We start from the raw sequence: 21,227 nt of genomic DNA, 5'->3' as shown, positions 1-21,227 counted from the left end.
TCTTTGGTGTTGGGGATCGAACTTGGGGATGTGTAACCACTGAGCCACATTCCCAGCCCCTATTATTTTTTAATTGAAATGGGGTCACACTAAGTTGCGTGGGGCCTCACTAACTTGCTGGGGCTGGCCTTGAACTTGGGCTCTGCCTGGCTCAGTCTCTAGAGTTGCTGGGATTACACACGTGCACCACGGTGCCTGCCTGGATTGGTGATTTCAAAGTGACTTTCCATATGAGGCAGAACAGGGACACACGGAACCACAGGAAAGTAGAAGTTTGGTCAGCATCCGGTGATCCAGGTTTTTTTGGCTCCCAGCGAGCAGGGAGCCCATCATGCGATTGAAACTGGCCTGTCCTCTCTCTAGTCTGTCTTGCCTTCCCTTCTCCCTGCTCCCTCCCTTGTCAGATCAGACCCTCTGCTTGCCTTTGGCTTTCTTCCTGTGAAGTGTCCTGCCCTCCCCTGCAGTCGAGCTCAGCAGGAGCTGGACACAGAGCCCAGGCAGGGGCCACGACCTGGGCAGGGCGTCTTCGCTGACAGTGGATGGAGTCAGCTTCTCTGCGGGTCATGTAACAGCTTGGAATCTGGTTTGGAGATGCGAAGCTTTAGCACAGAGACAGCAAGAAAAAAGTAGACTTATTGCACAGTCACCAGAGAGGCCGAGAGGATGCTGGGAGAGAAGCGTCAGAGCCAGGAGTCTGGTGGGGGGGTTTGGGCCTCTTCTTTTCATGGTCTCTGGAATCTCCTCCCTTCCTTATCTCCTCCCCTGTGCATGTGATCCTCACTATTATTGATTGGTCCTCCTGTGTCCATGCATCTGTTTGAGTTTTCTATTGGAAAACTAAATAGAAAAACTTTTGTATTTTTCCACAGACGCCCAGGGATTCTCCAGAAGCCTTTGGTCTCAGACTAGGGTAGCACCGTTGGTCCCCCCTGTTCTGGGGCTTCAGCCTCTTGAACTGCGCAGCTACTGGTTCTCCCTGTTCTCCAGCCTGCAGATGGCCAGGCGGCACTGTCCAGCTTCTGGTCGTGTGAGCCAACCTGATAAATCCCCTTTTTATAATTATACTTCCTGTAGATTCTGTCCCTCTAGAGAGCCCTGACTAACACAGAACAACTGTGTGCTTAGAGGCATGAAGCCCAAGATTCCCTGGCTCTCAGCCTCCTCCCGGCATCTCCAGGCTCCTGGTGCACCATAGCAGCAGCGCTGTGGGCTGAGGGGCTCCCTCATGCCTTTCTTTTTTCTTTTTTCTTTTTTTTTTTTTAAAGTGAGAGTGATAGAGGGAGAGAGAGAGAATTTTTTTTTAATACTTATTTTTTAGTTATTGGTGGACACAACATCTTTGTTGGTATGTGGTGCTGAGGATCGAACCCCGGCCGCACGCATGCCAGGCGAGTGCGCTACCGCTTGAACCCCATCCCCAGCCCCAATGCCTTTCTTTTTTCGTTTCTGGTGCTGGAGATAGGACCCAGGGCCTCACACATGCTGGTGAGCAATCTACCTCTGAGCTACACCCCCAGCGCTTTTTATTCATTTGATTTTGAGATAGCATCTTGCTAGGTTCCTGAGGCTGGCCTCAAACTTGTGATCCTCCTGCCATTGCCTCTCAAGATATATTTTTTGAGCAAGGTGGTCTTTAAGCACAAGTCAGGAATTTCTTCTGGTGTTCAACCAGAGGGTCTGTTCTGCTCAACAATGAGGAAAAACTGCATCTGCTGGACCCGAGGGAGGTGCCTCCCCAAGTCCCCAGGTCCTGATGTTCTAATCCACACCCCAAGGTAATAGCATCAAGAAGTGGGACATGTGGGAGCCTCGAAGGATTAGGGCCCTATCCCTCAGAGGGATCTCAGAGACGTCCTCACCCCTCGATTGCCATCTATGAACCAGGAAGTAGTCCTGACCACAACTGAACCTGCAACACCTCGATTGTGGACTTCAGCCTTTAGGACGAGGAGAAATCGATTTCTGTGTTTTTCTTTTTTTTTTTTTCTTTTTTTAAACTGGGGATTGAACTCAAGGATGTTTCATTACTGACTTTTTTATTTTGAGACAGGGTCTCACAAAGTAGCTTAGGGCCTAGCTAGGTTGCTGAGGCTGGCCTCAAACTTGCCATCCCCTTGCCTCAGCCTCCTGAACTGTGGGGATCACAGGTGTGGCCCCTGCACCCAGGAGTTCATAGCATTTTGTTAAAGCAGCCCCACAAGTTAAGACATCTCCCAGGGCTGGAGTTGTGGCTCATGGTAGAGCGCTTGCCTAGCATGCATGAGGTACTGGGTTCCATCCCCAGTGAAAGGAAAGTGATCACAACACTTGGAGCAACCAAGAGATCTTTATTGCAGCAGTGCAACAGAGGAGAAGAGAGAGAGAGAGAGAGAGAGAGAGAGAGAGAGAGAGAGAGAGAGGGGCCCCAGCAGGAAGGAGTTTTTATAGCCCAAATCTAATGGGGTCTCTGGGTCTGCAAGCTGCCTTGTTAGCACAAGGGGGGTTAAGTGTCCAGCCTTGACTGGGGGGGGGTGTTGAGTCTCAGCCTTGAGCAGGGGGGTGAAGTGTTCAGCCTTGACACAAACAGGTGATAAAGGACCAGACAGAGGGGGATTTGAGTGCATGGGTCATCTTGCAGCTAACATTCATTTAGCCTACCCTGCAGACAACTTATTCAGCCTGTCCTGCACCTAACATTCCTCCCTTTTTGTTTTTCTAGGTGACATGGGGGGCGGCGTAAAATCCAATGGCTATTTTCTGCTCAATGGTGGCGGCGTGGGACCTAGGAGGGAAAGAGGAGGAATGTTCGGGGGACAGGTCTGAGAGCACCAGGGCAGCCAGAAATAACACCCAGTGGCTATAGACAGTTATCTCAGAAGGGGCAAGTCCACAAAGTTCCTTGAAGCCATAGGTTGTCAAAGGCATCAAACCATTTCTGAGTGGAGGAGATCTTTGGTATCAGCCATTGGTCCTGTAGCAGGGGCTCTAGGAAGTATCGGAGGTGGCTTGGTTGAATTCAGTAATGGTAAGGGTGACAGCCCGATCGTAGCCAGTGGAAGGACAATCACCTTGACTCATAAACTGAGAGTGGGTGGTGTCATCCTGGTGCCATGTCGCTTGGATGTAGAAGTGGCATCTGTGTTTTCAGATAAAAGCTTGAGAGAGATTAATGATTAGTAAAAGAAGAAGAGAGTTGGCAAAAAACCTTGAGTTTGGTGGGTGTGGAGGAAGTCCAGGACTGGACATTTGGAACAGGTGCCTTTTTAAGATGGGAGACATGGTACCAGGGAGAGTGTCTAAGAGCTTGGTCACCATGGGGTAGTAAGTATGACTGTAGGGGGTCCCGTCCAGCGAGGTTCCAACGATTGAGAATGCAGTTCCTGAAGTAAGACTGTGTCATCTAGTTGAAGAGGGTCCAATTCAGCTCGTGTTTATGCTGGGAGTGAGGCAATGAATGGTGCAGGAAGGCACCGGTCTGCATGTTCCCTTAGGAGTTTGCATAGAAGTGTGAGATTAGGCAGTGTTATAGTTAAAGCTTCCTCCCAGGGTTTCATAAACTGACTTCCAGACCACTCACGTATAATAGAATGGAGCCTTTATTGAAGCACACCCGTAGCAGCTGACCAGAACATAAAGCTGTTCCCCTGATCAGCCCTGAACAATTGCAAGGGCACTCCTTATAAGCCTGAAAACCACAAAAGGGATGTTCAGGGGTCCAGCCAATGCAAGCCAGCCAGGTTACAGAAGAGGGACAGTGCAGTCAAGCGGAGGGAAGCCTAACCCATCACAGTTAGCCCAGTCACCCCAGTTACAGAAACAGAGCCCCGTGACCCTAGTTACAGAAACAATGCCTCATTAGGTAGTTCATGTTCTTAAAGGTTGCTATAGCAAAAGGAGAAGAACATCTTGCCCCAGTCAGGACCCTTCCACCTGGCCTGGTTGTTTTACAGGATGAAGTCATAAAACAAAATGGAGTCACATTTGCTCCTACTATCACAGCAGGTAGGACACAAGCGAGGAGGAGTGATGGGAAAGCTTTGGGTGGTTAAGAAAGGGCGCCCACAGAGTTGCTCAAAGGGGCTAAGGCCTGAAGGAGCTCTAGGGGCTGCCTGGATTCAGGTGAGGGCCAACTGCAGGAGCCTGGGCCAGAAGAGCCCGAGTTCAATAGCGAGTTTAGTGAGATGATCCTGAGAATGACATTAGGCCTCTCAGCCTTACCCAGGGATTGGGGTTGGTGGGGAGCCTCCAAGTGATGTTGAGGCCTTTGGAGACTAGTTGAACCGCCTGAGAAGTGAAGGCCGGACTGTAGTCTGACTGGATGGAGGCGGGAAGTCCGAACCTGGGAATGATCTGCTGGATGAGGATGGAGGCCACGGTGTCAGCAGTTTCCCTGGAGATAGGGAAGGCTTCTCTCCAACCTGAAAAAGTATCAACCCAAGTAAGTGGTAGCGAAGCTTTTTGAGCCTGGGCATGTGGGTGGAGTTGATCTGCCGGTCTTCGCCTGGGTGGTGGCTCCTCACCTGAGGTGTGGGGAGCTTAGGTTTGACGCTTCCGTGTGGGGATGCTGTAGAGAGGCAGAACAAGCAGAGTGGACCTGCTGGAGAGCAGTTCTCATTCCTAGGAAGTGAAAGAGGGGTTGTGAAAACTGGAAAAAGGGGTTAGAGAGTGTTTTAGACCGGGCAGAGTCTCTGGAGCTGGAGGAGTTGGTCATGAGTCGTAGGTCTCCGTCTTGGGCATCAGGGCTAGTAGTCTTGAAGAAGTAGTTAATTGAATGACTGGTTGGTGAATTTGTGTATCTGATCTTGCAGGAATTTCTGTAGGCAATTTAATAGACATGGTCCTATTAGGAGAAGATAAAGAGGACTAATAGGGGTCCTGCGAGGGGAAGGAGCCAAGGCCATTCTTGACTGAAGAGCCTGTTGGCTAGTTGCTGTCTCCTCTTTTCTAGCTGTTCTTGACCTTCGTTACTCCCAGGAATGACTGTGTTTTGTCTTAACTGTTTTTGGTAGGTGTTTAAGATCAAGCTGGTCAAAATTGACTTTGTTTCTATCTATTGTTAAGAGTCAGCCGAGTTCCCATGGGGGTCAGTCATGGGGGAACTTGAGAACAGCTTCTTAGTTCTGCTAGTGCCATTTGTGCTAGGATGGGTCCAGGTCTTGCTTGACCATGTGGCTTCCCTTGGAAGCATCAGGGATGTCTCTGTCTCCAATGACCCTCCTATTCACAGCAAGTGCACTGACTGGCTTTTCATTCTCCAGTGGTCTCAATAATCTCCCTGATCAGGAGGTTATGTGGCCCAGGTTGCAAAGTGCTTTAGAGTTCCCTGTTCCCTGGATTCAGACTGACTCAGAGGGCCAGAGCCAAATATTGGTTTTCTTGGCCATTTTAATTTAATTTTAAGTCTTGAACTTAACAGCCAGCAAAGTCATTCTGACATGTAGCAAGATGGGAGGCAGAGCCTTATCTCTGGTAAGGCAGGGCTCTTTATAAATCTTAGGTAAAGTGTTTTAGTATTGAAGTTGATCTTTGTTTTTTAAATATCATTTTATAAAGTATATATATAGTTGCTTGAAGTCACATGAATACTAGCTAACACAATATGATATTACATTTAAATTGTACCCAGTGTATAGAACTTCATATTCATCTTATTGATAACAGGTCCAGTTACAGAAAGTTAAATGATATAAATAAATCTCCAATGTTATTTTTATAAGCCTAAAATTACCATGCAACCTTTTGGAGAACACCAGCTTGATATATATATATTTTTTTTCCTCTGTTCTGGGCAAGTGAACCCTTCAAGGACACCTGGGAAGGGGAGAGCTTTTCCTTCCCTTTCTTTCCTCCCCCTCCAGCTGTTCCCATGGAGCCCAGTTGGTAACTTCCTTATCTTAGAAATGTAGCCATCTCTGTGAAGCCCCAGCTCCAGGCCCGAGGCCTTGTTCACATATTTTTGTGAAAAACTAGTAAGGGGGTGTCCAGCACCTGGAGTGCTGATTTTTCCAGCCAGTGACCAAGTAGAACAGGGCAACACGAAAAGAGGAAGTTTATCTACACTGAACTCTTGTAGAGATTCTTTTGCTGAAAGTCCTAAAGTCAGCCATGGAGAAGATTCTGGAGAAGGTCAGTGAGGACTTTCCTGTGGCCTGGGTAGGGAGGGGGAAGAGGGGAAGGCGGGGCTGAGAGCAGCTCTGGATCTGAGAATGAGGAAGGAGATGGGAAAGAATAATGGGAAAGGGGTTTGGGGTTTTCCTAGCAAGGAAACTTGAGCAGTAGAACAGGTAGAGCAGAGGGGAAGACGGGAGTGAGTATCCCAAAAAGCCTGTGAGGGACTTTAATTCTTAGTGACCTGTTTTCAGTGATGACAAAGCCACTTTAAAGGCCATTTTCACCAGATCTTGGATAGGGCTCTGAGGGCTCTCCCCAGCTGGTTTGAGCTCCACTGAGACATCACTCCCGGGCGGAACTCCATCAGACCCACAGAGCGGACAGGGGAAGGGTCTGAGGAGAAACCCTTGGACAGGTGGAAGCTCGACCGGACTGGACTTTTACGGGACTCACAGCAGGAAGGGAAGGGCTTGGGTCAGGAAAAGGTGTTCTTAGGGTCCCTTGTCCCCTTGGAGTTGGTCAGGGGAGTTGGCTGAACTCCTGGATTGGCCAGGGGGTCCTGCTGATTGACAGGCGTTAGTCAGGAGATCTGGCTGATTGACAGGCATTTCTGCTGGCACCTGATTGATGTTCCTTTCCCCCCGGGAGGCTGCTTTGTTCTAAGTCGCCACCCAGTCACCACCACCAACCTAACAATTACCAGTCCTCTGAGGGAGACCTACAAAGCCTATGCTGGTAAAATACCAGCTGAGAAGGGGAAGGGGAATAATTTTGAACCCAAGAGTCCAATCTGCCCAAGGAAGGAGTCCCTGAGGGCCACCGTGGCCTTAAAGGCCGTGGTGGGTGAAGAGGTTTGCCGGACAATCAACGGTCAAATCCTCCCGACACCACCATTGAGTTTCCAGGAAGGGGAAACTCACCAGTTGAAGGCCGGGTAGATGGAGTTCTGGCGGTCAAGAAAATGGGTTCAGGCCGACCAGTGAGTGGCATTTCCGGAAGAGGGACCCAAAAGTGGGTTTTAACCCTCTTCCCGGGTTTTGGCACCCATGAACGGAAAGTGACCACAACACTCAGAGCGACTAAGAGACCTTTATTGCAGCAGTGTAACAGAGGAGAAAAGAGAGGAAGAAAAAGAGGAGAGAGAGAGCAAGGGAGAGCCAGAGCAAGGGAGAGCAGAAGCAAGAGAGGGAGACAGAGAGAGCAAGAGCAGGAGTGCGAGAGAGAGAGAGAGAGAGAGAGAGAGAGAGAGAGAGAGAGAGAGAGAGAGCGAGAGCGAGCGCAAAGAGCAAGAGAGAGGGGCTGGCAGGAGGCAGTTTTTATAGCCCAAATCTAATGGGGTCTCTGGGTCTGCAAGCTGCCTTGTTGGCACAAAGGGGGGTTAAGTGTTCGGCCTTCAGCAGGGGGTGGGGGTTGAGTGCTCAGCCTTGAGCAGGAGGTGAAGTGTTCAGCCTTGACACAAACAGGTGATAAAGGACCAGACCGAGGGGGGTTTGGGTGTGTGGTTGTCCTGCAGCTAACATTCATTCAGCCTGCCCTGCAGACAACTTGGTTCAGCCTGACCTGCACCTAATACCCAGCACCACATAAAAGCAAACTAAACGAAGTAAAGGTATTGTGTCCATCTACAACTAAAAGAATATTAAAAAAAAAAAGACATCTCCCAAATACCCGGCTTCCTAGCACCATCACTTTGACGTGAGATTTCAATATGAATTTGGGACACAGACACTCAGTCTGTGTTCTGTAGGATTGTCCGTGGGGCAGGCCTAGAGGAGATTCTGGGGATTAGAGCTGGTGAAGAAGCAGGGAGGAGCCTCCTGGCCAGAGGGCCCCCACAAACTGGTCGCTGATCAGGGTGACACCCTGGTGTTTTGGGAGCAGAGGGTGAGACGGGTGCTTTGAACAGGGTGTGGGTGGGTTTGGGGCTGAGGGAAGGCAGACATCTTGAGGTTTGTTCAGCATGTTGAGAAAGTGGTCGCAGGAAACCCGAGTCCTGTCTGCCTGGGCCCCATTCTCATCAGCCTGTTTCCCACAGGAGTCTTAAGATCAGGTTACCTGCTCAGTGTGTAAACAATCGATAGCACTGAGCAACCACTTGTGGAGGTGGGGCAACTCTCAGTAACAGAAGTGAGTCTCTGGGGTCAACAGAGGAGCGCCAAGGGGCTGCCTTTTTAGAGTTGCTGGTGGCCAGTCCTGCTCCCCACAGGTTGAAGTACAACCTTGGAGAAGCACCACCGAGGCAGGCAGATAAAGCAGGGTTTATTTAAAAAGGGGTCACATATTCTCCCGGGAGTGAGAAGGGGGCCACAGCTGGTGTCCTGGTCCCCCAAAGTGAGAGCAGTCTGCCTTTTGTTCTAGGTCCTGGGCTTCCTTTGTTCTCCTCTCCCCTGACCCCCCTCTCTCTCCTTTCTGCACAGGTGACCAGGCCCAGGGGAGGGATGGCCAAAAGGTGAGGAGCAGATGGCTGGAGGGGCCAAGGTGGAGGACCAGGGCAGGAAGGGGGTTGACAACTCCCTGTAGGGAGGGACAGAGCCTGGGACAGTTACCTTAGCAACAGGTTGGAGCAGGGCAGGTGACCTCCAGAAGGGTGGAGGGAGGGCTGTGAAGACAGGAACATTTCAGTTCCTGGGTTCTCTTACTGACTCTCCCCTATGTGCGCTGAAGGCCTGTCTTGAACTCTGGCTTCATTATTACGGAGAGTGTGAATTATCTCCAGGCTTCAGAAGAAGGTGCTGTTGACACAGACTCAGAGCCGGTCACTACTGGTTGGTTGTATTTTCAACTTTTATTCTTAAAACCCGAGGTTGAGAAATAATTGCAGGATTTAAAGATCTACGTACCCAAGCCTCAGTCACAAGGGGATGACTAATACCAGCAAGAATTGCAGTAATTTTTAGACTGGGTTCAGAAAGGCAGCGAGTCCCGGGAACAAAAGGCAAGTTCAAAGCTCTGAGGGAGTGAGGCTGACCTTTGCAGAACTCAGTGGACTAGCCCACCTGGTCCCTCTTCCTCGGAGTTCAGGGGCCTGTGGGTCGCCTTCTGGGAAGTGGGTGTGGCTGCCTTCTGGGGCAGTTCTGGAACAAGGGCCAGTCTTCTTTGGCCCCCTGAGTTACCTGATTGAGGGCAGGCCAGGCTGCCTGCTTCAGCCCACCTGGAGGCCCCTGGCTGCCCTTTCCTACAGCCAGGTCACCCTCCTGGCCTGCTGCTCCCTGGACAGTGCCTCCCTGGTGCTGTCCCCCTGGGGACCCACATCTTCCTTCTCTTTCTCCCAGTCTTGCTGGGTCCCTCCTTCCCCAATCAACCAGAAATCTGCTCCCTTTACTCTGTGGAGCTCAGAGGAGCCTCAAGTCCAGCTATTCCTCTAGCCTATGGCCATCTCCACTTCCCACTCCAACTGTCCTTCCTGCTCCTAGAGGACCCACTGACCCAACTTGGCCTCCAGCTGTCCTGAAGCATCCCACAAAGCCAGGATGCTCCATGTGGCCACAGGACCTCCAGGCCCGAGTCCCACCTGCACTTTGTGGTGTCCCCACCTCTGCCTCTGCCTTGGTGGTCCCCACCCCAGCTTGGCCTTGGGCAGGTTCCCACCTTGGTTTTCAGTCCTGGGGGCCTCTGGCCCTTTAGAAAGAAGTTTCAGGTAAGGCCTCACTAAATTGCTGAGGCTGCCTCAAACTGCCTGGGCATCTTGGATTGCTGGAATCCCAGGCATACACCCTGCGTCCAGCTTCCCTGTCTTTAGGTGTGGAACAGCCATGGTCAGTGTCACAGCTGCAAGCCACGGGTGGCTGCAGCACTGGGATGGGACTGGTCCCCGGTGACACTCGTCATTGGTGTAATATGCATGCTGTGTGTAGACTGGAAAAAGACCCTGCAAAACCTCTCTTATACTGATTATGTGTTTGAATAACATTTTGGATTTATTGGGGTAAATAAAACGTATTATTAAAACATTTTTTTCCAGTTTCTTTTCTTTTCACTAAGTTGCCCAGGCTGGTCTGGAGTTCCCGAGCTCACAGAACCCTGGGGCCCCCTGACTACAGATGCAGCCACAAGCCTGTCTTTTCCTTGTTTTTATTCTATTCTGCTCTATTTATTTATTTATCTTTGGCACTGGAGACTGAACCCAGCAGTGCTTAATACTGAGCCACGTCCCCAGCTCTTTTTATATTTATTTTGAGACAGGGTCTTGCCAAGTTGCTTAGGGCCTTGCTAAGTTACTGAGGCTGGCTTTGAACTAGCAGTCCTCCCGCCTCAGCCTCCTGAGCTGCTGGGATTGCAGGCACACTGCCATGCCTGGTATGTGTCACTAGAGTGGACGGCGCAGTGGGCTTGCATTGTAGCTGGAGGGCTCTGCTGTTCTACTTCCATCTCAGTGTGCCTCTGCTGCCGGGAGCCTGAGCACAGACCTCCCTGCCTATAACCCTGTGCCTGGCACTGCCCAGACACTCAGCAGATGCCAGGTGCTTGCCAGAGAGCCAGGGAAGCCCTTGATTTGCACCCTCTTTCTGCTGGGGGTGGCTGGGGGTCATAATAGCAGGTGGGCTTGCTTTCCTCTGGTGCAGGTATCACAGATGAGAGTGCTTGTGGGGCTCTGTGGGAGCTGGGTCTTCTGCCACGGAGGGGCCACCTTTCCTGTGCCCCGGGGCTCTCTAGTGGAAGAGGTCACAGCACTGTCCTGGCTCTGGCAGGAAGCAAACCTGAGTTCAGTTATTCTGGATTCAGCATTGTTTTTTAAACAAAACTTTGGCTTGGCGTATGTTTCATTTATAGAAAGTGATACTTAGTGGTGGAGTCAGACAGACAATGAAGTTGTTCCAGAGCTCTGTGTGTTTCCCCAGCAAACCAGCCACTTCTGCCTGTGGTGCTAACCTGTGAATTCACAGGCTCCCAAGGTCCAGGTGGTCCACAGCTCTAGGCCAGTTGGATGACTGTCCTTGAGAAGCTGTAGGACCTCCAGGGAGAAGAGGGATGTGCCTCAGCCACGTGAGAACAGGCCTCCTCAGGTCATATCCAGGCAGAACATGCTGGCCTGCACTGTCCTGTGCTAATGGATTTGGGTCCTGGTGTTGGCGAGGAGACCATCTTCCCTAGAACTGAAAATCAAGCTCTTCTCTGGGCCAGCTGGAGGTTCAGGCTGGACCTGTCATGGCAACCCCCTACTGATCCATAGCATGGCCTGGCTCAGTGGCAGGGCCTTGGGCTTCCAGGACCCCCCCTGCTGAGGTCCCTGGGACAAAGTAGAAAGGTCAGGACCCCTGCTGGACCATCCGCAGGGCAAGTGGAGTCATTGGTGGCGCTGTAGGCTGTAGTCAAGGTTAGACACTCTTTAAAAAGTGCATGGTCATGAGGGAAGGCAGGCAGTGAGGTGGGCGCTCCAGAAGACAAACTTCAGTGAGTCACTGAAGGTAATCTGTGGTTCTGGGGCCAACAGGGAAAAGTTGAGCATGAACTGTGAGCAAATGGGGATCGACTTCCTCTGGCTGCCGGGAGGAGGCCACTCTGGTGCCTGCAGTTACGTCAACAATTGATTCTGAGCTCAGTCCAAAGGAATCAATAGCCAGGTACAGTGGCCACACCTGTGATCCTAGAGACTTGGGAGGCTGAGGCAGGAGAATCACACATTTGAATCCAGTCTCCACAACTTAGTGAGATCCTGTCTCAAAATAAAAAAATAAAGTGTGGGGGACCAACATTACACATGACTGAGTCACACTCCCTGGCTGGGTGCTGAGGTGCTCAGTCACAGAAATGTGGCAGTTTTCCCCACCCTTCTTGGGTTCAAGGGTCCGTGTCTCGTGCATGGGTGTTTTGCTACAGCCCCATGGGTGGAGCTACGCTCACCTGTTCCTTTGTAATATAACCCCTTGCCCTGTTTAGGATAGAATCTTCCATGGAAGTGCCTTGTTGTGTGTGTCCCTTTCTTACTGTGCCCTTGGGTGTGGCCTACCCAGGTGTCAGTCAACCTGCTGACAGTGGACATCATGAAGATAGACTCAGCCCCCTGAAACCTGACTCCTTGCCTCATTTGAATAGCTTCTCCTCAATAAAAGGGGTCAGCGCGTGCTCTTGCTCTCTATTCCTGTGGACCCTTAAGGTCAGAGGAGCCGTCACAGCGACCCCAAAGAAAAAGGTATTTGTGTCTCCTGTGGGTTATTTTGCACAGCCCAGTCAGCCCAGTTCAACTGGCTCAGTAAACCCTGAGCCTTTTAGTCACAAGCGAGAACAGAAACCCAGCAAAAAAGAACTGGGGATGTGGCTTGGGTAAAGCGCCCTGGGTTCACTCCCCAGTACAACAACAACAAAAAACCAGGATATGCAGAAGGCAAGGTGTGGGAATTGGCTCTTGACAGAAGGGGGTTCTGCAGGTGCCCAGAAGGTGAGGCTCCAAGGAGGAGTTTATTCAGCTGGACCTCATGGGCACACAGCCAAAGAAACCCCCTTGGACGTGCGTGTGTTCTGTGTGTGCAGTGCTGGGGATGGAACTCTGCGAGCATGCTCTGCCACTGAGCTGCAGCCTCCGGACCAGCCTCCCCCAGTGCTGCCAGCCCTGGGGATGCTGGGTGATGAGGTGGGCCTGATGGCCACAGTCAAAAATTAAATACGAATCTGAGGGCAAAGACACCTTTTTTAATAGGAATGCAGCTTTGAGGAGTACTGACAAACCTTGAAGACACGGATACAACTGGATCGTAAACAGCATCCTTGCCAGCACAGGTAGGTAATTGAGAGAAAACACATACAAAAATCAAAGGACAGACCCAACTTCATAGTCTTCCCGACAATAATGATTGCTTCCAGGGTTTCCTCATATTCATTTTTGTGCTTTTAGTCTAAGAAGTTAGAAATAATAATAAATCTGTCAAGTCTGATACCAAATTGTACAAAATTGTCCAGACCTATGGAGGAGAGGCGAGATGATCATTTTACAAAACATTGCTGCTATGATCACCAGCATCCGTTTACATTTTCCTTTCCTGGACTTTCAAGACTCCTTGGCAATTTTACCAGGAAAATAACATGCATCAAATAGAAAACACATATTCTTTATGTAACATATTCTTACTGGGCGGTATAGGTCATGAAAGTTTAAAAAAAAAAAAAAAAGGTTTTGTCCTTCCTTGTCAAAATATAGGCATTAAAACAAACCACAGGAGCCTATTTGGCCAGCACACACGATGGAGTCAGCCAGACCCCTGCAGGACAAAGGACACAAGAAGCGCAGAGCCCCACGGGTCTGACTCTGGCAATGCACTCAGGACAGGCAGGCCTGTGGACATGCCAAAGGCCTGGCGAGTCCCCAGAACACGTGCACCACCACTGCCCTGGTGCAGCTCAATATCTTTGGCCATACGACCTATCTTTAAAGCTAAAAACTATTAAAAAATATTTCGGCCAAGAATAGTGAACATTTTACAAGGAAAAACTGAAAGCATTTGTTCCCTTAAACCTCATGGTTTGTGATGCTGGTTTTGGTTTTGACTGTGACCTTAGTGAGCACCCTGAAACCATGCAGCCACAACCCCCTTACGCTGTGCGGGAGGGTCTCACCACATGGCTACTTAACTGCAAGACGTTAGCTTTCTCTTCTTCCATGACTCTATCCCGATAAAGCCTTACTGTCCTGATGGGCCCGTGGCAGCTACTCTTCTGGGCAGAGCCTCCCAAGCCTAGGCACATGAAGCAGATGTTCTACTAGACATGGCAGTGACACCTGTGAATGTCACACACACTGTCCCAGGACTGCCTCAACATCCAGGGGACTCCTGAGCAGCCCCACTGGCTCAGTGAGTGGCATAGGACAAAGGGATAGACACCCAAGGAGCCCTGCTTCCTTCTCCTTAGGCCATCAACTTACCCTATTTGCAGATGAAGCCCCACCCTACTTCTGGGAATAAACGAAACCCAAATTAGACCAGTTTTCAAACCCCAGGGGGCCTCTCAGCTGCACTAAGTCACAGCAGGACAATTAAAACAACCAAGAGGGGTCCTGTCAGGGAGCCAGAGTGGAGGAGGGCCCAGCCAAGGTGAGGGGCAGGGGAGGCCTGAGGTCCCTGAGCAGAGCAGGATGAAGGGCAGCCCAACCATGTTTCCTGGCTGTTTTTTATCTAGGATTTATAATTGCATAAACCATGAAGACAACCTGGCCTCGTGATAGTCATTCCCAAATGGCCATCTCTCGCTCATGGTGGTTTCCTTAAGAACAAGTCTGGCTCTAAAAGATCAGCTTCTCCAACTAAACGGAATGCCTTCCAGTGGAACTACCTTGTCAGGAAAGCTTTAAGAGGACGGTAAGCCAGAGCGCCTTGTCTAGGCAGCAAGCATGTAGTCAGGTCTTCCTGGTGGCTGCTTCCCACTCAGCAGAAGCTCAGGGTCCAGACGCTGCCCGTGCCTGAGGGCCTGTTAACCTGGGGTAGCAGCTGGCTTTGGGCTCTCGGTTACACAGGTCCTGGGAACAGTGTGTGTGACATTCACTGAGGGTTCAAGTGTGGGTGGGAGCGGAGGACCTGGCTCTCCCTAGAAGACACTTGGGGCTTGCTGTAGAGGTAGAGAGACGTGCAGCAGGCAGGGTGAGCAGCTCTGAGAGCAGAGGGACCTGGCTGATCCACCCCTCTGCTGATCACAGGTAGAAAAGACTGGGTATTGCCGATTTGGAGAATCCTACCCATCAGCACTGTCAAATGCCCACAGGACGTGGGAATGGAGCCCACAGGCTTTTAAAAGAAAACAAACCATGAGACCGAAAGTAACCAAAAAGCAACATGGCATGGTGGCCGGTGATGGGCACTGAGGTTCTGAGAAATGGAGGCTGGCCACAGGTGCCAACAGAATGTGTGGTAAGGGACGGACACAGGATCTTAGTTCCTATGTGGTGGCAGCCCCCGAGGGCAGAGTGAATTCTGGAGAGCTGAAGCACACAGGCAGGCAGCTAATGGTCAGCTGAGCCCCAGCCCCGTGTGAGCCCTGGGCAAGCTGCGGGTCATCCCAGGATCGGGACGTAACAGGATTTATAAAATGATAAAAAAGCCCATATTTTCAAAGATATAATTTATAGAATATTCTGTACAAAAGCAGTCTTTAAAAGGGACTCTGTTCTCAGAAGAAGTCTGCAGCCGTTGGCCTTCTCTTTTGAGTGGCAGCCAGCAGCTTCTTGGTTTCCAGGGGAGTGCTGGCGGGAGAGCTGGTGGGGGTCTTCAGCACTCCATGGAGGGGCCTCTGCTCAGGGTTGAAGGCCACTCGGGAGAGGCCTGTGGGGCTGACCAGGATACTCTTGTCAGTCTTCTTGAATTCTGTCCCAAAGGAAGGTTAGGCCATGTTAACCAGGTGATGCCTGTCCTTCAACCTGCCTTGGGCTGCTGGGTGGTCTTCCTGCAGGCCCTGAGGACGCAGAGGCAGCAAGGTGCTCCAGTGCCAGGCAGCTGCCAAGGGAGCTCTGGGGGAGGCGGCTGGAATGCTGGGCAGTAGGCACCTCTGGGAGAAGCACAGCTGCGGGTACAGGAGCAGCCCTCCTCCCCACTCCACAGACCAGGCTGGGTCACAAGGCAGGACGCGTCCTTGTGGCCGTAAGAGGCAGATCCTTTTATTCTTTCTTTTGGGTACTGGGAGTTGAACCAAGAGGTGCCTGACCACTGAGCTACATTCCCAGTCCATTTATTTTTGAGACAGAGTCCCCCCTAAGTTGCCCATGCTGGGCTTGAACTTGTGACTCTCCTGCCTCTGCGTAGCTGGGATTACAAGCTTGTATGAGCCACTATGTGCATTTCATGATCAACTTGGGCCATCCCTCCTCCCTCTCCCAGTCTGAGTAGGACAACCACAGCTGGCCTCTTGCCTCCCCTGCACCCTAGCACTTGGCAGCCCTGAAGGTGAGGGGCACACAGTGGGTGTTGGCAGAGGTGAGGAGGGGCCTCCACCTCAGCCCCCAGCCCCAGATTTTCCAGGCCCGTGGAGGGAGCCCTGCCTGTCTTCAGGGGACCCTGAGCTGGCTCCAGCTGTGCCGTCTGAAAGAAATGTTTCCAAGAGGAAGCCCCGACTTACCTGCAGTGGTATTTCTGTTCAACCCAAAGGTGACTTTCTTGGCACTGCTGGTTGTTCTGTCCAGCTGCAGGAGAACAAAAGCCACACTGTGCTGCAGCGGGTGCCTCCTCCTTGAATGGGCTCTTTGGGACTCGCCCAGGAGGGAGGCCCCTGTCTGCAGAGACCAGAGGGCCAGCAGCACCACAGCCCACATCGACGCCTGCTCTGTGTCTGCAGACCCTGCCACCATTCATCCTGGCCTGGACCACTCTCTCCCAGCACACAGCTTGCCCAGCTGGAGGATGGTCACCTGGCTCAGTCCTGGCCACAAGGCAGTGTTCCCAGGGAAGGAAGCAGAACAAGATCAGGACATCTGAAGTCTATGGGATACATGCTCGTGACCCCCACTTGTTTTGTCTCAGAGTTTGTAATTTTTAATTTGCAGATTATACAAAATCAATTAGAATAGACCTACAATGGAATCTAACGCCATTGGGCAATGAATGCAAATTATCTAACTTCTATTCCTGAGAACTTTAGATCATCAAAACTAAAGACATTCTTTCCTACTTGAGAAACTCCTTAGAGGCTGCACCATTCTGATTGTGAAGTGCTGCCTCAAAGCCTTCCTAGAACCCGGCCTCCATGTTTCTCCTCTGTTCCCATCTCCCTCTGCTCGTGTCAGGCTCCACTCATGAGGAACACTGCAGCAGCGCGCTCATCCCACTGGCACCTGAGCCCCGGCTGTGACCTCTCAGTGTGCTTCCAGACCCCAAAACCACCAGCTGAGGACACATGCCCCAAGGAGGCGCACCTGGACGACTCGCTCTGCAGGGCGAGGGGCAGCACTGCTCTTGGCTTTTCTGAAGAAGAGGGGCTTTGGTAAGAAGTGAGTGTCAAACTTCACAAAATCCTTTTCTGTCCTCAGTGGCTGCTTCTTCAAAGGGGCAACAGTCCTGCTGCTTCCCTAAGGGTGCAAGGGGCAAGAGGTCAAGGGGGGTGGGTCACACCAGAGAGCCACCTGTGAGGCCCTACACACAGAATGTGACCTAGGCCAGCAAGGCGAGAGCTCTCGGAACAGACTCATGTCAGTATGCCAAGAGCCCTTCTGCCAGCACAGGAGACCTCACACACAGGCCACAGCTCACCTCGGCACCACGCCACTAGGGGACAGAAATCTCTTCTCGGAAACTAAACCCACTCGTTCACCTGCATATCCAAACCCAAATTCTGGGCCAAGTGCTTGTCCTTCAGAGTTTACCTGCTAAACAGCAACTCAGTCTCTAACCTGGGACCAAAATGTCATGTGGTTGCAGGTCTGGCATGGAGGGTAGGCAGTGCCAGCACTGGCTCTGCAGGTCCCCACAGGCATCATAGGACTCCCTGGAGTGGCTGTAGCCAGCAACCCACCAGCAGAGGCCTAGCCTGGCCCAGGGTATGGGAAGCCAAGCACAGTGGATGCCACAGGGTGGTTTTGGCATTGGTATTCCTGACTTGAAGTCAGCTGTCTTCCCTCAGCAGACCCAGCAGACCTGGGCCCCGTGAGCTCCCCACCTCTGCTGGCACAGGCCCTGGGAATTACTTAGCAACTGTGCAATCCTAAAACGGGTTGCTAAGGGTGTGAGCCACACAATGTCTGGGCTGCTCCTGGAGAAGGCAGGTGGCACAGCTCAAGTAGGCAAAGGGCACGCTACCATTTGGGCAAGCCTGCACTAGGAAGAGACTCCAGTCCAGCTCAACCCCTGCTGACTCTCTGAGGCATCTTACTGACCACAAACTCACTCCTTCACCTGGCCACCCAGGAGGCCTCAGTGTCATGGCACTGCTATGTCATGGGTCTAAAGGCTTGTGCTAAAAACTTAATAGGCCTATCCTCTGAAGGGCCAGGGAGCAAACATTTTCTGATCTGGACCATTAGATCTGTCACACCACTTAATTCTGTCACTGTGGAGTGAAAGTGACCATAGACAGTGCAGACATGAATGACACAGCTGTCCCCACAAAACCACGTGTCCACCCTCACGTGGAAGCAGTGTGCACCAAGACACAGAGTGAGGGCAGACCCACAGCCGGGCCCCTCCTCTAGACCTGACTCAAAAAATCAGCAGAGAGAAAGTTCCTCTCAGGGAAAACCTAATACGTCAGAGAACTCTGGGTTCCCTCCTTTGCTAGAGTCCCAGATGGACTAGCTGGATGAAGAACCAAGCCCAGCACTGGTCAGAGACCTGCAGCTGCCTGTGAGCACTCAGGGCAGCAGGGCTCACTCAGGGGGATCTCCTAGCCCCATGCTCACCTTTCCCTCACCTTGGAGCGTGTGGCCTGGGTGTAGGTGGTAGCCGGGAAATACCTGCACTTGCCACTTGGACAGGCACCTGTCATTTGCTTGGGTGAGGAATGTTATAAATCACCCAGCCTTCTAAGCATGGCTTGGTCCAGGTCTGACCATGCCCAGCAACCCCCAATCCCTGCCACAAGAGGGAGCAGGGCTCCTCAGTGTGTACTCTGAGGGCCTGGGCACCCCTGCCTCGGGCCCTGCCCACCTTACCAGAGCTTGGAGCTGTCTGACTCTGGATCCCAGTATTCCGTTGTATTCTATCAAGCTTGACATTTCTTTCATCTTCTTCCTCTTTTTCAAAATTGTCTTCTGACTGGACAGACTATAGAGGTCAAGGCTGCTGGGCTCTGCCTTCTTTTTTTGTGGCCTCCTGCACTGGGGCAAGGTGGTCTGGCCACTGCCATTGACAGGGTGCACTCCAAGCTTCCTCTTCCTTTTCGGGACTTGGGTTCCATCTATTGGGGAGCCTCTGGCAGCAGGTCCATGAGGATGGCTGCTGCCAGGGCCACTCTGAGCCTTGTCTTCCAGAGGCAGCTCTGTGGGGTCCCGGATCTCTCCCTGTGCACCCAGGCTCTTTCTCTTCAGCCGATTCCTCCTGCCACGTGTGGGGACGGAGGCGGGGTGCTCCGAGCTGCTCTCCTCCCTGGTGCTGGACTCGGCCTCTCCCACCTGGGGGACCTGCCTCTGAGCAGGCTCAGGCTCCCCACCCCTGCTCTGTGCTGAGGGTGAGGCTGTGTCCCTCAGGTCCAGAGTCTCAGGCTGGGGGTGGCTCCTCTTCTTTTTTTTCCTTTTTCTTTTCTGAATGCAGCCTTCACTGTCCTTTTCCTCAGCAAGAAAGACTCTGTTTCCTGTAAAGACAGAGAGCAGTAAAAAAGCTCCCCAGGGCTGGGGACAGCCTTGCCTGACTGGACTGGCACCCAGGGCCTCATATATACAAGGCAGGCTCTCTGTCACTGAGCCACACCCCAGGCCGTGGGTTCTAGGACATCTACTTCTAGAAGAGTTCTGACCTCCTGGGTGCACCTGGTGCCTCCACAGGCTTGTCTCCTTCTTCCCCTGCAGCTGTGACTGCAAGCCTCCCCATCCTTTTCAGTGGAAGGGGACTGACTGAAGGAGCCAGGCTTCTGATAATGAGATGGCCGTAAGGTAAAAGCCACCACGAAACCCCTACTCCAAGGCTGAGGCAGGAGTCTAGAGAAACCCTGGCACATCCCTGCTCCAAGGGCAGAGGCTCTAGTCTCCACATCTTGTCCTCGCTTTCCTTCCCCTGAAGATGCGGCCACAAGAGGAGGAGTTGAGCTGGAGCCCTGGTTAAATAGAAAATAACAAAACGTGGGGAAAAAACTGTTTACGCTTTAGCCATTTAAAATGGACACTCTGCCAGGCACAGTAGCACCTGCCTGCAATCCCAGCAGCTCAGGAGGCTAAGGCAGGAATAAAAGCTCAAAGCTAGTCTTGGCAACTCAGTGAGGCCCTGTCCCAAAATAAAAAATAAAAAGATCTGGGGTTGTGGCTCACTGGTTAAGCGCCCAGTGTTTAATCCCCGGAACCAAAACAAAAACAAGAAAAAAAAAAAAAAAAAAAAAAAAGAAACAAAACAAAAAAAACCCCAAATGAAACTTTTTGCTCTGCCCATGATTTGTGTGCTAACTCAAGTTCTCTGGACCTCAACAGCACACCCACTCCACCACCCTCAGCCTGGCGTGCCCTGCTCTGAAGCCCTCCAGCTCACCTGTTTCCTTCTCCAAGTCAGCTTTCTCTAAGAGCTTACGTCTTTTTTTCTTATGTCTTCTTTGACTGAGAGCTTGATCACCTTCATCAGCAGCAATGTCCTCAGGAAAACTGAGTTGAGATATACCACCTGAGAGACACCGGAGGCACCTCTCAGCTTCCTGAGGTCTTCTGCCCCAGGGTCTTGGAGTTGGCCCCTGCCCAAGCTAGCCAGATCAGACTTTAAATCTAGATGTCTGCCTCATCTCCACCACCCTAAACCTGGAAGCCGCTGACACAGCAATTACACACTTAACAAAGCTTTGTGGATTTTATCAACTGTGGGTAACCCTCTGTGGCTCAGTCCTGGAGCTGGACTGGGCCAGGCAGTCTCCTGACTCCACCTGCTCTTTGCTTTCCCCAATTCCAAGCGTCCAGTGGATGAGGGGGGTTTGGGTTCATCATTCATCCAGAGGTAACTCACAGCACACAGCTCTCCCTTGGGGACAAAAGGTCATAATAGCATAGTAAAGGGATCCAGAGGCAGACTTCCCTCTTCATGAAGGACCAACTGGAATCTCCCTAGCCCAACAGAAATCTGCTTATTCAAAACGTAATAAAAACCCCAACAAGGGGCAGCCTGCTCCCTGGCCCTGGTATTTATGGGGTGCCCAGGGCAAGGTGGGCAGGTTTTAAAGGGTGCTACACTTGCATTCCTGGCCTCTTGTGTCAGGTGCTCCAGGAAGAACACAGGTTAGGGCTACCAGATCCCAAGAGCTTTCAATAAGTGCCCTGTCCAACCCCTAACCCAATGCCTGGCACAGATGTTCAGGAAGAACATCCTGAATCACTATGTGGACTCTCCTCACCTTCAGAAAGGCCTTGGAACCTGAAAGAGAACACAAAAGTTCATAGAGAAACACTTCCTTCTGTCTTGCACAGACTCATGCATTGAACTCATAACACAGGCAGGCTTCAGCTACTCTTAGCCCACTCCCTTCTCCAGCAGGGGGCCAAAGAGGAATCCCAGAACATGTGTCCAGAGAAGGGAGAGACTGGAACAAAATCACCCTTGATC

General features: G+C 51.6%; 1 protein-coding gene across 11 annotated transcripts in view; it reads right to left on the bottom strand.

Moving 5' to 3' along the window:
- Positions 1-3,557: 3,557 nt before the first annotated feature.
- Positions 3,558-21,227, bottom strand: part of Rrp1b (ribosomal RNA processing 1B) — a 35,219-nt gene continuing 17,549 nt past the window's right edge. For 7 of the 11 annotated variants that reach the window (XM_005323445.5, XM_021725270.3, XM_078044723.1 and 4 more), the window contains 6 exons: positions 21,019-21,038; positions 20,172-20,300; positions 18,650-19,287; positions 16,919-17,071; positions 16,126-16,189; positions 15,119-15,377 (listed from right to left, as the gene is read on the bottom strand). In XM_005323445.5, the coding sequence (XP_005323502.2) occupies positions 15,184-15,377; positions 16,126-16,189; positions 16,919-17,071; positions 18,650-19,287; positions 20,172-20,300; positions 21,019-21,038 (1,198 nt within the window). In that variant the 3' untranslated portion in view covers positions 15,119-15,183. Of the gene's footprint in view, positions 4,398-4,499; positions 4,597-8,636; positions 12,057-12,697; positions 13,758-15,118; positions 15,466-16,125; positions 16,190-16,918; positions 17,072-18,649; positions 19,288-20,171; positions 20,301-21,018; positions 21,039-21,227 lie in introns of those variants that run through there. The other 4 variants (XR_013437099.1, XR_013437100.1, XM_021725269.3 and 1 more) reach the window with 4 other exon arrangements.

This window comes from Ictidomys tridecemlineatus, chromosome 3 (assembly GCF_052094955.1).
Source record: "Ictidomys tridecemlineatus isolate mIctTri1 chromosome 3, mIctTri1.hap1, whole genome shotgun sequence".
NCBI lineage: Eukaryota > Metazoa > Chordata > Mammalia > Rodentia > Sciuridae > Ictidomys > Ictidomys tridecemlineatus.
This window is presented reverse-complemented; position numbering and strand designations above follow the sequence as displayed.